Source organism: Zootoca vivipara, chromosome 16 (genome assembly GCF_963506605.1).
Source record: "Zootoca vivipara chromosome 16, rZooViv1.1, whole genome shotgun sequence".
NCBI lineage: Eukaryota > Metazoa > Chordata > Lepidosauria > Squamata > Lacertidae > Zootoca > Zootoca vivipara.
The window spans coordinates 7,302,847-7,318,570 of record NC_083291.1 but is presented as its reverse complement, the minus strand read 5'-3'; the positions used below and the strand labels follow the sequence as shown (position 1 = coordinate 7,318,570).

Sequence of the window (15,724 nt, the reverse complement as noted above, 5' to 3'; positions counted from 1 at the left end):
AAAATCATCATTATTATATTACTACTTGTGTATTTCAGCCTGTTCAATAACGGGCGCTAGAACATCCTGGGGTTCGGAGAAGCGCTTGCGCAGCGCTTCTCCGAACCCTGGGACCTGTCCTTGCTGTCGGCGGCAAGAGGACAGGAACGGAGGAGAAGAAAGCGCTGCTTTCTCCTCCTCCGTTCCTCTCCCCAAGCCGCGGACAGGAAGGAGGCATTCCGGGGTTCGGAGAAGCACTTGCACAGCGCTTCTCCGAACCCCGGGACCTGTCCTTGCTGGACGCACACACGTGCGCGCTCCCCCCTGCCATTGCTCAGTCCAGCCAGGAGCGGCGGTTGGCAGCCGCAGGGAAACGGTAGGTGGGGGGGAGAGCGTGTGTGTGTGTGCGTCCAGTCTCTGCTGTCCAATCCCTGTGTCCCTGGGGCCCATGCGCAGTAACCCAGGGACACACGGGAAATCTGGACGCAGAGACACTTGGACTTTATTATATAGGATTATATCTCCGACACATTGTCTTGTAGAGTTCAGCATTTGTACGCTCCTTTGAGAATTAGTCCAGATTAGAGTGTCTTTCGTTTTGTTTGCACAGTGAATTCTGCCGCAACACCAGGCCAGTTTGCTCGTGTTGCTGTTGTCTCGTGTGTGTTGCATGCACACACGCAGCTTGCTTCACCAGCCCGCATTGCTGCAATCCTCCTACTTGCATCACACCATCAGACTCGCTGTTTCATTCTCCTGTACTTTGAACTTTCCACCCCACAAAAATATGTATGCAGAGGGATGAGTAAGGCAGGGCAAAGGAGCCCCAACTTTCCAAATGGCAGGGAGCCAGAATCTGCTGCCTTTCAGAATGGCCCTTTGTTGAACTGATGCACACCCCACATACCAGGGGAATGCTGCCAGCTGTGGAGGGCAGCCCCCCCAGGGCCAGCACTAGACAATGAAGCAGCTGCAGAAAGTCAGCAGCCCCCACTGGCTGAGCCCATCACCCCAAACCAAAACTGATGGACCCTTGCTGGTTTGAAGACTTTTTGTAGGTCAGGTAAATTGCTTCCAACCTGCCAGAAAAGGGGTAAGGGACTTCAGGCACAGAGACCAAATGCACCCTCCAGCAGTGGCATAGCAGCATTTGCTGGTGCCCGGGGTATGCACCTGGTAGGGGAGGACACCAAAGCCAAGCGGGATTGTGCAGCACCGCTTGCCCACCACACAGGGGGAGCCCACCCAGCTGACACAGCCATTTGTGGACAAATTCCCCCGATGCCTGCGGAAAGAAGCGATAGGCCGTGCCCACGCTGGGGCTGCACCTTGCCCACTTCCTTCTGTTTTTGCCTGCTCAGCATCCGAGCAAGCAGTGGCTGGAAAGCCATTCAGCAAGGGAGCCAGGGACACGGCGGTGAGGCTTAGAGACCCCTGGCAGAAGGCGGGGGGGGGGGAGGATGAGGATCTCTGTGTGGGTGCACCCGGTTCATGGCCCCCATAAATTTGTGCACCTCCCCTGATCCCCCCCATGCTATGCCCTTTCTCTCAACACCTCTCCCAACTCCTCCTTGGTTGGCTCCACACCCTCTTTGAGTGCTGTATCCTTGAACTATGGGTTGTACTGGTTCATTGTGTGTGTGTGCGTGTGTGTGTGTGTGTGTGCGCGCGCGCGCGCAGCCCATGCACTGCACAAAAGGAAGTTACATGTGTCGCTCCACCTTCCTTTGCCCCGTCCATCACAGGCACACAGACCTCAACAGAACTTAAAAGTTTGCTATCAAATGAAACACGCATTGCAGCAAAAGTACACGTTATTAACAGCAAGTTGTGTTTTATTTTCAAAACTCGGAGGAGACAGTCTTACTGTGAAGCAATATTTTGTCGCATTGTTCTCCTATTAAGGCTTTCGAGTTATCTGCTTCTTTAATGACGTTACAAAGCCAAACTGTATTGCCGAGAACAGGGCTTGTCAAACCTTCCACAGACCACTGGAAAAATGTTAAGAGGTTTTGCTGTACCGCTTAATAAAACTTGCTTTGGACGAATGAAAGCAGAACTGTAGCTTACTTTTAACAACCAGTGTCTGATTTCCTGATGAAGTATCTGATGAAGTGTGCATGCACACGAAAGCTCATACCAAAATAAAAACTTAGTTGGTCTTTAAGGTGCTACTGAAGAATTTTTATTTTATTTTATTTCAACTCAGACCAACATGGCTATCTACCTGTAATTATTTCCTTTCTGTTTTGCAAATGAAGAAGGTTGGGTACAATATGTCCGGTTTCGCCCCGTGATGCTTTTGCCCCTCTAGCATCAAAGTATTTATAACCCCTTTCTCAACAATAATGTGAGAAAACTAGAAAAGTGGCCAAATAGGCATTCGATTCCTGTTTACATAGAATAGTGGTGGCGGGGTCAGATCAAACAACAACACCTGTTTTTGCTGCCGTTTCTTTTAACTTGGCCCAACCTTTTCTACTGATTCTTGAATGTTGAGAGAAGGCCAGATTCAGAATACTGTTGCTTAAGGGCCGTTTCACACATTGTGTTCGAAGCTTATGTTCCTGTTTTCAGCTGAATGCAACAGAAACACAGTTGCCTGCCCACGTACCATGCCCCTACATTTGTCCTGAAGTAATGATATCCAGTATCATTAGCGCCACCTAATGAGAAGAAAAGACTCCCTGGAAAAGACCCTGATGTTGGGAAAGATGGAGGGCACTAGGAGAAGGGGACGACAGAGGATGAGATGGTTGGACAGTGTTCTTGAAGCTACGAACATGAGTTTGACCAAACTGCGGGAGGCAGTGGAAGACAGGAGTGCCTGGCGTGCTCTGGTCCATGGGGTCACGAAGAGTCGGACATGACTAAAGAACTAAAGAACTACAATGATATCCAGAGCTTTTTGAGTTCTCCCCATCACAATAGTTTGGGAACTCTCCAGAGAAGATTGGGAGGCAAATAAGAGGGAGGAGAGAAAACAGAAGTCTAGTTTCACAAGTGGATTTCTACTGCTCAAGCAGGCTGTTAACATTGCGTAGCGTAGAACCTAATATTACTGAGACCCATCTGCTATTGTCTTTTAGACTGGTTCCATAGGCAGCAGATTAATAAATTCTAGTATCTTTAGTCGCTTGCTGAAAGTTTTCTGCTTCTGCCCAAAATATTCCCTGGTCTCTGGGATTCATAATTTTTCCAATATACAATTGAATAAATTTTTATTTCATATATACAACAAGATCATTCAAGGGAATTACTACTCAAAACACCATCTTTTACATGGAAGAAGCTTTTACATGCAAGCACTCAGTGTTACTATGTAATCTGTAGAAACTCATGTATTCCTGACCACCATCCCTTCTGTTCGAGGAATCCGGGAGTCTAACATTGTTTATAACCCCCCCCCTCCCAACCAAAAGTAAAATAGCTGTATCCATGATTCTCTCTCATCACATCTCACAATCTCAACTAGCCTCTCAGACTTCTCCAGTTGTATACTGGGCTTGACAATAATCACGTCTAAGGAAACAAGCAGCCCTCGTTTCCTTTTAACTGCAACGTCCAGCCGCAGCAGAAGGGGGTGATTTATATTTAACCAGGAAATGTTAGAGGAGGGAATTATGTTCCACATGTAGGCTGAGATCCAAAGGAATTACGGGAATGCTAGGAGAACCACGTATGTGGACAAGAGCTTCCATTGCTTTTCCCACTGCAGTTCCTTACTGCAAACCGCTGTTCTACGGAAAAAGCAGTTTGTCCCCCTGACAGTGGACAGACAACAGACACAATCCCCATTGTGCACTTAGAAGGCTGCCCCATGCATGTATCCTGTTTCTTAAGAACTTAGCTATAGCCTTGTATGCTTTTTGCTTTACTTATTGGGCAGAGCAAGGGAGCAGAGCCAAACGAAAGAACTTATTGTATCAGATTCTACAGTACCTTTCTGATTCTGGGACTGATGCAACACAAGGTGCTTTACTGATTAAGATACACTTGGTAAACATGGTTGTGTACTGGTAGAAAAAGCTAGCAGCACATTCATGTTTTCGACACATAGTCCTACATCCCTGGTTTGGCTAAGTGGAAGCAGTGCCAGTTGAAGCATGATAACTGGATGAGAAATGGTGGTTTTTAGGGCTGGGCAATATCTGGTTTTCAACATTGTGATATACCCCGATGTCCTGATATATCACGATGTCTGAAATAACACTGAAGGAGGCTGAAAAGGCAGCTGGGCTGTGGAGGGAGAGAGGAGCGACCAGGAGGAATGGAAGGAGGCTGCCCACTTGCTCGGGCAAAGGGACTCCTGCCCGCTCCCTCCCTCCCTCCACAGCCCAGCTGCCCATCCTCAGGAGAGGGAGCCTGAGAAGGTCCTCCGTCTGCCTGCACATATTGCCTTTGCCCAAGCAAGTGCCTTGCCTCTTTCCTCCCGGTTTGTCGCAGGAGGAACAACTAACCAGGAGGAAAGATGCAGCCTGCCCTGCTTGCTTGGGCGAGGGCAAATGCGCAGGCGGGCGAGCACCCAATTTGAGCTGGCGATACATCATGGCTCCCTGGTCACAACCAGCACAGTGCAGGCAGATGGGAGTGATGTCTTGCCAGCTCCAAAAGTCCAAAACCGGTATCGTGATCTGAACTTCATGCCGGTTTCAGACTCTGAATTGAAATATCGCCCACGTCTAGTGGTTTTATATACTTTTGGTATCACATAAACAAAATACAGGGGAAAGAAAACAGAGCTCGGCCTACACTGACGACATCATTGGAGATGTTTTGGTTTTAAAACTGCCAACTGACGATATGCCCTGACGCATAGCTACCCTTCCAAAATAGATTTTAAGTGTCACGCTCATAACACATAGCTGAAAACAGTCAAATCAGTTTGGCACCTGAATGTCCTTAAATGCTCATTTTAAAGACATCATCACAGAACAATATACTTTTCTTTTCTTTTTTTAGGTACAAAGCCAATTAGTACTGATTTGTCCTCTCTCACAAATGGCGGATAGTTTTAGCCAGTTCTGTCAAGGAAAGAAGGTTTTTTCATGAGTGTTGTCTCTAGAAAATACTGTTTTATAATTTCATTATAAGAAATTGTGGCCACTTACGCATCAAGACATAAAAGTGGCAAAACAAAATATTAAAAGGTCTTTCCCCAAAAAACAGAAAATAAAAATTTAATCCCTGTAACAGAGTTAAAAGGCCAGTGCTTTTATCTGAGCCATTCAGATCTGCAAAGTTGATAGCAACCACTGATTTATTGCAATTCATGATAAAATCAGATCTGAGCATCAACTATGCAAGTAACAGAATGCTTTACAGTGATTTTTAGTATTCCCAAGGGAGACAAGGGTATTCCTAATAAGATTAAAGCAGATTCCTTCTAGAATCAATCAATTGTAAACATTGCAACTGTGCAGATTCTTTTTCAAACTTTGATTCCTAAAATTAAAAAGGCAGAAAAACATCCAGTTTCACATTCAGTAACACACAATAATCCCCCTCTCCTAAGAAACCCCCCCCCCCCAAAAAAAAACATAGCAGCACATTTTCCAACAAAAAGACAAGTGTGTTTCTGGAATACCTTCTCTCCCAAAAACAAACACTCAAAATAAAGTGCAGTACCCATAAAAATAAGTCTAGGAAATTTGCCACATTCTTCTTTTTGTTAATAAGAGAACTTGGGCTCAGTCTTAGGAGTACTATACTGTATCCATCATTTTAGGTTCTTCTTCGTCTCTGTGTACCACCGAGTTCAAACTGCATCCCTGAAGTGAATCTGCATTCTGTAACAACGAGAACAAGGAACAAGTCAGCTGAAGACAGGAACTGGATACAAAACTCTGGTTTGAGTTGTAGAAAACCTCCTGCCTCCTAACCACCTGTAGGGTTGCGAACAGTTTATTTTGCAACTTTCACCCCAGTATAGTTGCCATCCATTCTCATAATATACTAGCAGTATACCTGTTTTCGTCTTCTGAGCAGCCACTGTCCAGAGCTAAGGCAGGAGCTTTGTGCAAGGCTACAAAAGAGTTCTCTTGATGCAGAAATCAGGGCCGGCCTTGCACAGATTAAGAAAAATGGACAGGCCAAGAAGCAACAGCAACATCCAGGGAAAGCCGGAACTTACTGCATGCATCTTCAAGGCAGGCAATCTGAGGAATTCTTCAAGAATCTGATGAGAGCCACTTCATCCAATAGTTTCATATTGGCTACCGAAAAGTTCATGCGTGGGGCGATGGCTAACATGAACCAGGGGCTGAGTGGGGAGAGACAGATGGTGGCTGGAAAGTTAAAACTGAACTGAATCACTCCATGGACTGGAAAAATAGAAATAGGGGCAAATGTGCTATAGGTCTTAGATCAGGAGGTAAAAGGTAAAGAACCCCTGACCATTAGGTCCAGTCGTGACCGACTCTGGGGTTGCGCACTCATCTCGCATTATTGGCCGAGGGAGCCGGCGTATAGCTTCCAGGTCATGTGGCCAGCATGACAAAGCCGATTCTGGCAAACCAGAGCATCAAATCAGGAGGACTCAAGTTCAAATTTCTGTTCAGACACAAAGTTCACTGGATGAGTCACTATCTCTCAGCTAATTATGAGGATAAGCGAAGGACAGGACGGGACGACCCAAGTACCATTCCGAGTGCAGAAAGTGAATTCATATAATGAACCAGTAAGCTATGTACAGTAGTAAAGATTCATAACCTAGAAATGTCAGTCTGCTGAAGCCAGGAAAGACATCCCCCACAACTTGACTCCAAAACATCTGTTTTAAGGTAAAGTCCAGTCATAGGCGACTATGGGGTTACGGCGCTCATCTCGCTTTCAGGCCGAGGGAGCAAGCGTTCGTCCACAGACAGTTTTCCGGGTCATATGGCCAACATGACTAAACCGTTTCTGGCGCACAGAGCACCATGACAGAAACCAGAGTGCACAGAAATGCCATTTACCTTCCCGCCACAGTGGTACCTATTTATCTATTTGCACTGGCGTGCTTTCAAACTGCCAGGTTGGCAGGAGCTGGGACAGAGCAATGGGAGGTCACTCCATCACGGGAATTTAAGCTGCCAAACTTCTGATCAGCAAGCCCAAGAGCTCGGTGGTTTAGACCACAGTGCCACCCATGTCCGTATTAACCACAGACCAAAGCAGGAAAGCTGAGTAGATGGGTTTTAAAGCTGCATGGGGAATGATGGGTCTGGTTTCACATGGCTAATCCTACGGCCACAATTCCCAGAACAGACAGATGGAAAACAAACCTTATTCTACGTTCCCATGCAATGAATGTGCAACACTGCTCGCCTGTGATTTGGGGACTAAACTTAATTCAGTACACCTCTGGGATGGTGCTATTTGATTGTGGATGGCCAGTTATACACACTGGATACAAAAGTCTCTTCCCTTGAATAAGTGCTAGCTTTGCCATTTTCAGGCTACAGGAAAAAAATCTAATATTTTAGATATATTGCCCCCTCTCCTCTCCCCCAAACCATTTTAAGGTAGGAAGAGGAAACAAACATTTTTCTAGCAAGGCGCTCAAAGGAAAGGATGACAAAAATACCTTAAGCCAGCTACCTATTCACTATAAAAAAGTTAAGACTTACTTGTGGAAAGGATGCAAGCCCTCCTATACAATTGAAATCAGGATAAAATGAAGGATTCTGAGCAGGATTAGCTTGAAAGTTCTGAGACTGTGAACAAAACCTCACTCTCGATTTGAAAGCTTCAAGTTCATTTTTAAAAGCCTCCAAATAGCCTTCTTCTCCCGTCTGTCAAACAAACCAACAAGCAAGCAGTTAGTTTTTTTCACCCTGTGCTGAAAAAAAAGCAACATACAATGACATCTGCCTGCTTGCTCAAAGGCACAATTAAAAACACACACAAAGAAACAAAGAAAGCCCATCTTACTTTAGCTCTTTGGAAAAATAGACGAAAACATCCTCGTGGATCCACGTTACAGCTTTTGGCCATTTCTATAATAAACTGCATTACCACTGCTTGGTGAGCTACTTGTTCCATCAGAGCCCCTTTCTGAAAATAAGGTGAAATCAACACGTAAGGAACCAACAACATATCCCCTTCATGGTTGTGTGTGTGTAGCTACACATGGCTAGCTATAATTAAGCTTATGTTATAGCTAGGGCTGGACGATATCTGGTTTTCAACAGTGCAATATATCACCAGCTCAACGTCACAATATACCAATACAGTACAATGTCTGAAATAAGGATGGTGCCATGTAAATGCATTTGCAATTCCTACTTTTACATATACAGTAGATAAAAATAAACCATATCTGAAACCATTGGCTCATAGCAGGTGTACAGGAAGATCTAGTATTAGAAACACACAGGGCAGGGATGGGGAACTTGTGGCTCTACGGTCTAATTTCCATCAGCCCCAGCCGGCATGGCCAATGATCAGAGATGGTCATGAACTTCTAGAAAGCTGGTTTCCCCACCCTTGACGTGGGGTAAAGCAAAAATTTAATAGGCCCATAGGTAGATCAAACTCTTATCAAGTTGCAAAGTTTTAGGTTTGTAGACAGAAATGATTTGCTGTCCCATAATAGTTTGGTTGGTATTGTCTGAAGCCAAGCAAGTTTGGCATCTTAAACTGCTGGAGTAGATTACCGAGGAACCATATGGAAGCCATTCAAATCACACTCTTCCAAAGAGCTCAGGGCGTGACAAACAAAGCAAATCAGAGAAAAAGAACCAAATTTGCAAGTTAACAAAGACATTTTAAAATAAAGGTGTGTCTGTAGCACTAAGCTGGGTGAGAAAGCTAAACAAGCAGCTGCCTACTTGGGCTTTGTAGCACCAGGCACACTCTCCTCTCCAAGTGCCCCCATGGTTCGCATTAATTTTAAAAGTATGATCTAACACAACTGAATGGGAGGTGAATCATCACCTTTAAAGAGCAGCAGCAAAGCAAAGGGTGGGTCAACGCTGGATAATGCCGTGAGGAGCTGCAGCTATCATGGGGCAATTTCAAAATGAAAAACTTCCTTGGCAGATGCTTGCTTGAGAAGGCCAGTTCACAGCATGCAGGAGGACAATAATAAACCTAGCTGTGAGTTCAGAGCTAAAACCTGCCTTTAAAAAGATGTACTTATTGTTTGTGAAATCTCAGCATGTAGTTTATTTGAGACTATATCTTTCCCTCCACAGATTAATGAAAGAGAAGATTGTTTATTAGTGCAGGGATAGCGAGGTCATATTACACCTTCATTTTACCCTCTGCTGATTTCTTGATGGTTCAGTCTAGCAGATAAGATGACATTATCATGCAGTGATAGGCTACGGGTCCTCACCAGAGCATTCTAGTTTTCAGAACAGTCTTGATTTCTAGAACCAGATGGAAGGATAAAACTGGAAACCGATCTATTTGTACACCTTTCTCCATTTCAAAGTAGAATGGCATGTAAATTATACCTGTTCAGCTTCTAGATGGAAGCACCATAAAAGGAGGTATTTAGCTGTTTCTTCGCAGACAAGGTAGGGGTGCTCAGAGAGAAATCTCTGACTGTCGAGCCATCTGCTCAACATGCCTGGAAAAACAATGAGATGCAACCAAAATAGTTCTCATTCAAATTAAAAATGGTCTTATGCGACTTGAGTTCAAAGTTGTCTATGAAATCACCATAAAAGTTAGTCATGCCGTGGTTCCTCCTCCCCAACCCAACTATGAATTTAACAGTGGTCTGATTCCCAAAGGGTTCAGCTCAGTCACTTAAGGACGGCACTACTACCATATAAAATGCAAGCCCAAGAATCCTAAGGACTTAAAGCAAATTGCTTCACTTTCTAAAATGTGAATATACGGTGCTGGTGTGATGTTACAGATCATGAAAAACAGAGGCTAAGAAAAATAACCAAATATAAACTTACCAAAATGCCTAATATTCTGCTCATGTTTCTGCATGAATGATTTTGATGCATCATCTTCCATTTCTTTCCTTTTCATTTGATTAATAAAGCTCTGGCAAACAGAAATTCAGAGTTGATTATCTACCCCATCACAATACTTAGCAAGAAATTATTACAAAGCTGTAATTGTTCAGGAGTCAACAGTGCAAGATGTCAAGAGTATCTGTTGCAGAAGACAACATTCCAGATCACAAACTGGTATGGTTTGCATGGCATGTTAAGCCAACCATTGGCTCCTCCACAATCCTCCTTGCTGCTACTCCACATCTAGCTAAGTCAAGATTTGTCTTAGCATGTTATATGAACAAGGACTTGTGGTTAAGCGCTTTCCTCACTAACCATGAGCTATAGCCAAGAATAAACCTGGGTTACAACTCCTGATTCAGACAACACATTTAGCTTAGCTCAGCCGCAAGAAGACTGATTTGTGTGTTGTGTGAATGCAGCCTTTAGCAGCTGATCAGCAGTTAAATTCAAACTCAATTCAAAGAAGAAACTATTTTGGAGGGCAGGTTGTGAGGTACATCAGACCCTTTGCAAATTATTCCTGGTTCAGGTTGTGCATAATGTCTTTACAGCTTTTATTTCATAAGAGCTTGAATTTTAAAGACCTGGCACATGTGCTATTTAAAATTCCACAGTGGCTTTCCCATTAACTCTTTCGTCTGAATTTGAATCATTCATTCGCCCCAACAGTTCAACCGTGCAATCCTAACCATGCCTACTCAGGAGTCCAATTGAATTCAGTGGGGCTTACTCTCAGGTGGGTAGAGTCTGTATTAAGTCTACCTACGAAAGTCAATGGGAACAAGTCAAGTTAACTCAAAGTAGTCTAAGCTTAGCTGACCTGTGACCCCGCTTCTCTGATACGAAATAAATTGTTTGAAATCTGAATATCCACAGCAGCACTCTTCGAGATGATTTCTGGGAAGCAGCAGGACAAGAACTTTTAGCAGTTCATTCCTATACTGAGTTAGATGTGCCTTAACCAACTGAAATTAATACTGGCAGAACTGTGGGCATTGGACAGTGTTCGAATACAGTACAGTAGAAACATGTGTTACCAAACTGCTTTAAAAGTGCTCTGCAGCTTCTATGCATCTTTTGTGGCTGTGTCTTGGTTTTAGGCAATCTGAAATTGTTCCATACCTTATTAAATACCTCTTTACTAACAAAATCTGTATTCCACAGCTCCTGTCTTTCCTTTTGCCTTAACACCTCCTCCTTCCGCCGCCATTCTTCCTCCCTCCATTTCAACTCTGCAGCTTCAGTCTGTGCTTTGGCATTTTCCTGGTCCATGGACTCAGAGTTGTGCAACGCTAAACTGCCAAGTTTCTGCTGGGCTTCTGCTAAATTCCATTTGCATTCCACAGAACTCTTTACAAATTCCTTTTGCTGCTGACAAGCCAATTCAATCCCGTCATAAATCTGCGTTAAGAAAAAAAACCTTTTGATTATTCGGGAACGAAACAGACAGAATTTATACACAGTCTGTAGAGCGTAGAGGAATGAAGAGTATTTTTCAAATGCATGCTTGCCCAAGGGATTGTATACAAAACAGATACATAAGAGGAGTGCTTTGTATCTAAGCAAAGACCTAGAAAAATGTGCAACCTTGTGTCCTCCATTCCCCACATAGAAACACACAGGGTGGAATGTAACACTGGGCAAGTGGACTTCTGTTCAGTCAAGGATATTTCTCCTCCCCCACGCAACCCTCAAAATCTGCTCTGGAGAGCTGTAGGGTGGGAAGCAAACAAAGCAGATTGTGGGGGCATGCAGAAGATTGCAGGGGAGAGGAGAAAATAATAATATTGAACACACCAAAGTCTTTTCTGCTTGTGCAGGGACAGCATTGGATACAACCCTCACAACTCACAGCAGGTCTCCATTGCAATTGTGCTTCTCAGGGGCTTAAACCTACAACAAATGTATTTAATTACAAGGCTTTATATTGTCTTTTCTTGCCTCTATAGTTTTATATTTTGATACGTTTATCTTTAATTGTGAGATACTCCAAGAGCCCTCGGAGCTGGCCAGTTCAGGAAATATGCCAGAAATAAAAATAAGAGGCAGCGTGAGGCCGATATTTGCTTTGACCCATTAAAAAGTTTTGGCAAAGCAAAGCTGATCAGGTTAACCTGCTCCACAAACACAGGTTTTTCCTCATTCCAGGGGTGGGATGACATTTACATTATTCCAAAATAAAGATCACTCCTTGGATCTGGGGTCACCATCATTAACAGCATTGAAACCTCAACATAAAAATGCACTAAAAACAGCGAGGTAATTAAAGGATGCTATTAACAACTTTGTGAATAAACCCTCAAAAGTTACTAAGCTTTTAAGAAGATAGCAGCCTATACTTCTCTGCTGACTACAGAGATGCAGAAACCCACCCCCCTCCATAGCTATCAGTAACACAGGCCACTACCTCTTAACATACTAGTAAACAAATGCTTTCTGCAAAGCAGACTGGTGGGTGGAGGCATGGAGTGATCGATCCCTCCACTCTGACAGCCTGATGCATTTCCATGCCAGAACTAAGTTGCCTGACAGACTTAGGAGACAAGGGATTGCATAAAGGTGAGTGGAATAGGATGAGAATGAGGTGATGTAGGAGGAACAGGTCATTCCACCCTACCTTTGTTAGCCTGTTTGGTTTCCCTGCCAGAAGAAAGGGTTTCATCCTTCACAACTGGCTGTACTAAAAGGTAACTAATCCATATTAAGTACTCCCAATTGCCCTATGAAACAAACAATACCATCCAGCAGAGTCCACTGAGTTCAATGGGGATTCCTCCCAGATAAGTGTGAAATCCTAGGCATGCTTACTTAGGAACGCATTCAAAAGAACACACATGGGTTTGTTTCCTAGTAACCATGTGTACGGAGCAGCTGCATGGCTTCAGCCCTTAGTGGTTACTTGATGTATGTCTCAATGAATACAGCAGGTGGGCCAATTGGCCCAGAGATGGAAAGAAGATAGAGCTCCGTCCAGAGAAGAATGGCAGATGAAGTTGATGTACTATGCAAAAATGGATAAAATGACCGGAAGAATCAGAAATCAGGAAGACTGAAAATTTAATAAGGAGTGGGGAAAATTTATAACTTAAAGACCACTGTAAACAGTTAAAATCGTTAGTAGGATTGGAATATCACTTTAAGGGGTGAATTCTGAACACAATGGAGATATTAAAAGATTTAGATCATCATAAAAGATGCAGGAGGAAATGATTAATAGTAGGGCCCACAAAGGGGAGGATGGAAGTCCAGGAGATTCCTTGGAATCTTGTTTTTATTTGTGTTTGATATATCGCTGAATTTTTTTAATTTGAACCCCCCCAATAAAAAACACAGCAGGTGAGCCAGTTCCATATGAAACGTGGATGCAATACAACTGAGATATACAGTGTAATTGGTTTAATGGTATGAGTTTTCATGACAACACCCTATTTTAGCCAAGGCAGCACATGGACTAGAAAGATGACAAATCATAGAATTGTAGGGGACCACAAGAGTCATGTAGCCCAACCCCCGGCAATGCAGGAATCTTTTGCTCAATGCGGGGCTCGAACCCGCGACCCTGAGATGAAGAGTCTCACGTTCCACTGACTGAGTGTGTCTCTTACTGGATATTTTACATTAGAAACTTTATTCCACACCCACATGAAGCAGTAAAAAGTAAAATAAAACGCAAGAGCTTTCCATGAAAGGGCAGCCCCACAAAATGAATGAATGAAAGGTTACCTGGAGAAATTATCCCATCAACCCAAGAAGCAACGGTAAACTCTAGCGGCAGAGCCTTCCCTGGGACCAAACCTCACTGAACCAAACCCCATTTCGCCACCTTGGTTCTGGCAAAATGGAGGGGGGGCATTTTTTGGCCCATCTGGCTCTGAAGCGACTTCAAAGCAACTCATTGCAGCCTAACAGGATGCAATTTCTCTCTCTCTCATGTACACAACCATGGATTTGTAACTCTGCCTGTGCTTAGCTGCCCAGAGCTTAAAATACATGACCTTTCACGCGCATACATTGGGAGAGGATCCAGAACTTAGCACGGAGAAAGAGACAGAGAGGAGACCTGAAACACAGGACAAAACTCTCCAGGACGTGGCACTTTTTGCGGGGCATTAAATAAATAAAAATACCGTAAAAATAATGTATTACATACAGGACAGGGGGAAACTAAGTCTCCAGGGGGCCCAGGGAGACGGCCAAAGTGACTATGTCGAGGGAGGGGGGATAAGGAGAGAACAGCAGCCAGGCCAAGCCCGCCCAGGCGCCTCGAGCGACGCCACCGACCAAGGGAAGGAACCGGACACCCCCCCCCCAGCTGCCCCGTTCGTGAGAGCGCCCCTCTCGCAGAAGGGGAGAGAGTCGCCCCGAGGAGCCTCTCGGCGTCCCTGGCCGAGGAGCGGCCGTACCTGAGCGCCTGGCCTCGGCAGAGGGTCTTCCTGCTGCCCCGCGCGCAGGTCCCGGGAGCGCGGCAGCCACAGAGACATCCCTGCCCCGTCTCAGCCTGGACTTCCGGCTTCTACTACAAGGTCCCGCCGGAAGTTCCTGCGGTAGGCACTTCCGGCAACAACGCCGGGTCGCCGACTTATGAGCTCACCGCGCCGCTGCCTTGTCGCACCCCGCCCCCTCTCCACGGCCGCGTCACGTGAAGGGGACAAAGGGGTGTCCGGGCGGTTGCTAGGAGACAGGGAGGGAAGCCTCGCGCTTGCGCGGTGGGCTGAGCCGGAGGCGCCGGCTCCTCTGGACAGCACAGTCGGCGTCTGCCGCTGCTATTACGTATTACTATTATTATTATTATTATTATTATTATTATTATTACAATTACATAGGTTCATAGAGTGGGAAGGGGCCACGAGGGTCATCTAGTCCAACTCCCGGCAATGCAGGAATTTTTCACCCAACGTGGGACTCGAACCCACAACCCTGAGATGAAGTGTCTCATCCTTCCACTGACAGAGCTATTCAGCAGCCCATTAACAACTTTGTTAATTGTTATTATTACCGATGCTTTTTTCTGGGGGGGGGGGCGACACAGGGGTACGCATACCCCTAAACATTTTGTGAATCTTTGTTCTTTTGTCCATTTACTGTATTTATTTCCCCCGATTTGAACTATAAAATTGTGATTTTCTTGAGTCCAAATGAGACTACCCCAAAGCATTTATTTATTTTTTTAGAAAAAAGCACTGATTGTTACTATTACTGCATAGGTTCATAGAGTTGGAAGGGTCACAAGGGTCATCTAGTCCAACCCCCCTGTAATGCAGGAATCTTTCTTCACCCTTCGTGGGACTGGAACCCACAAGCCTGAGATGAAGCGTCTCACGCTCTACCGAAGGAGCTGTTCAGCAGCCCATTAACCTCATCACCATCACTTGCTAGGGCAAAAGCTTTCCAGCTTGCAGGGCTCGGGGAGAAGGCAGAAAGGGCCACCTGCTCTATTGCACCTGTTTCCCGGCTAGAACGTTTTCGACGCCCCTGACACCAAACGGCAGCCCGCCTTTCATTTCGGCGCGTGGCAGAAATTCAACAGGTGCTCCTCCTCCTCCTCCTCCTCCTGCACCTGCTGAAATCCTGCAGCTGCGCGAAGGGCCGCGCAGGATGAGCCCCGCCGAGGAAAAACAAAAGAAGAAGCTTGCAAAAACTTGCAAGGAGGAAATCTCCGGCTGCCCTAGGCTCTTCTCGCCTATGCGGTTTTGCTCGCGAGTAAACTCAGAGGCGCCTGGGAAAAGGACCGGAGGCCCCTCCTCCCCTCCCCCGAGCGAGGGACGCTGGAACGTTGGCGT

The 15,724-nt window shown here is 45.2% G+C and overlaps 1 protein-coding gene across 1 annotated transcript; it reads right to left on the bottom strand.

The window, feature by feature from the left end:
- Positions 1-1,787: 1,787 nt before the first annotated feature.
- CDC37L1 (cell division cycle 37 like 1, HSP90 cochaperone) lies at positions 1,788-14,518 on the bottom strand. Its single transcript, XM_035097148.2, has 7 exons — positions 14,348-14,518; positions 11,067-11,345; positions 9,879-9,969; positions 9,423-9,538; positions 7,894-8,016; positions 7,590-7,754; positions 1,788-5,768 (listed from the first exon to the last, which is right to left on the bottom strand). The coding sequence occupies exons 1-7, from the start codon at positions 14,423-14,425 to the stop codon at positions 5,685-5,687; spliced, it is 936 nt and encodes a 311-aa protein (XP_034953039.1). The 5' UTR covers positions 14,426-14,518; the 3' UTR covers positions 1,788-5,684.
- Positions 14,519-15,724: the final 1,206 nt, after the last annotated feature.

Coding starts and splice junctions, on each gene's coding strand:
- CDC37L1 (XM_035097148.2), bottom strand. CDS start 14,425: ATGTCTCTGTGGCTGCCGCGCTCCCGGGACCTGCGCGCGGGGCAGCAG. Junction 11,346..14,347: donor TGCCGAGGCCAGGCGCTCAG/GTACGGCCGCTC, acceptor TTCTTAACGCAG/ATTTATGACGGGATTGAATT. Junction 9,539..9,878: donor GCAGAATATTAGGCATTTTG/GTAAGTTTATAT, acceptor TTGTTTTTCCAG/GCATGTTGAGCAGATGGCTC.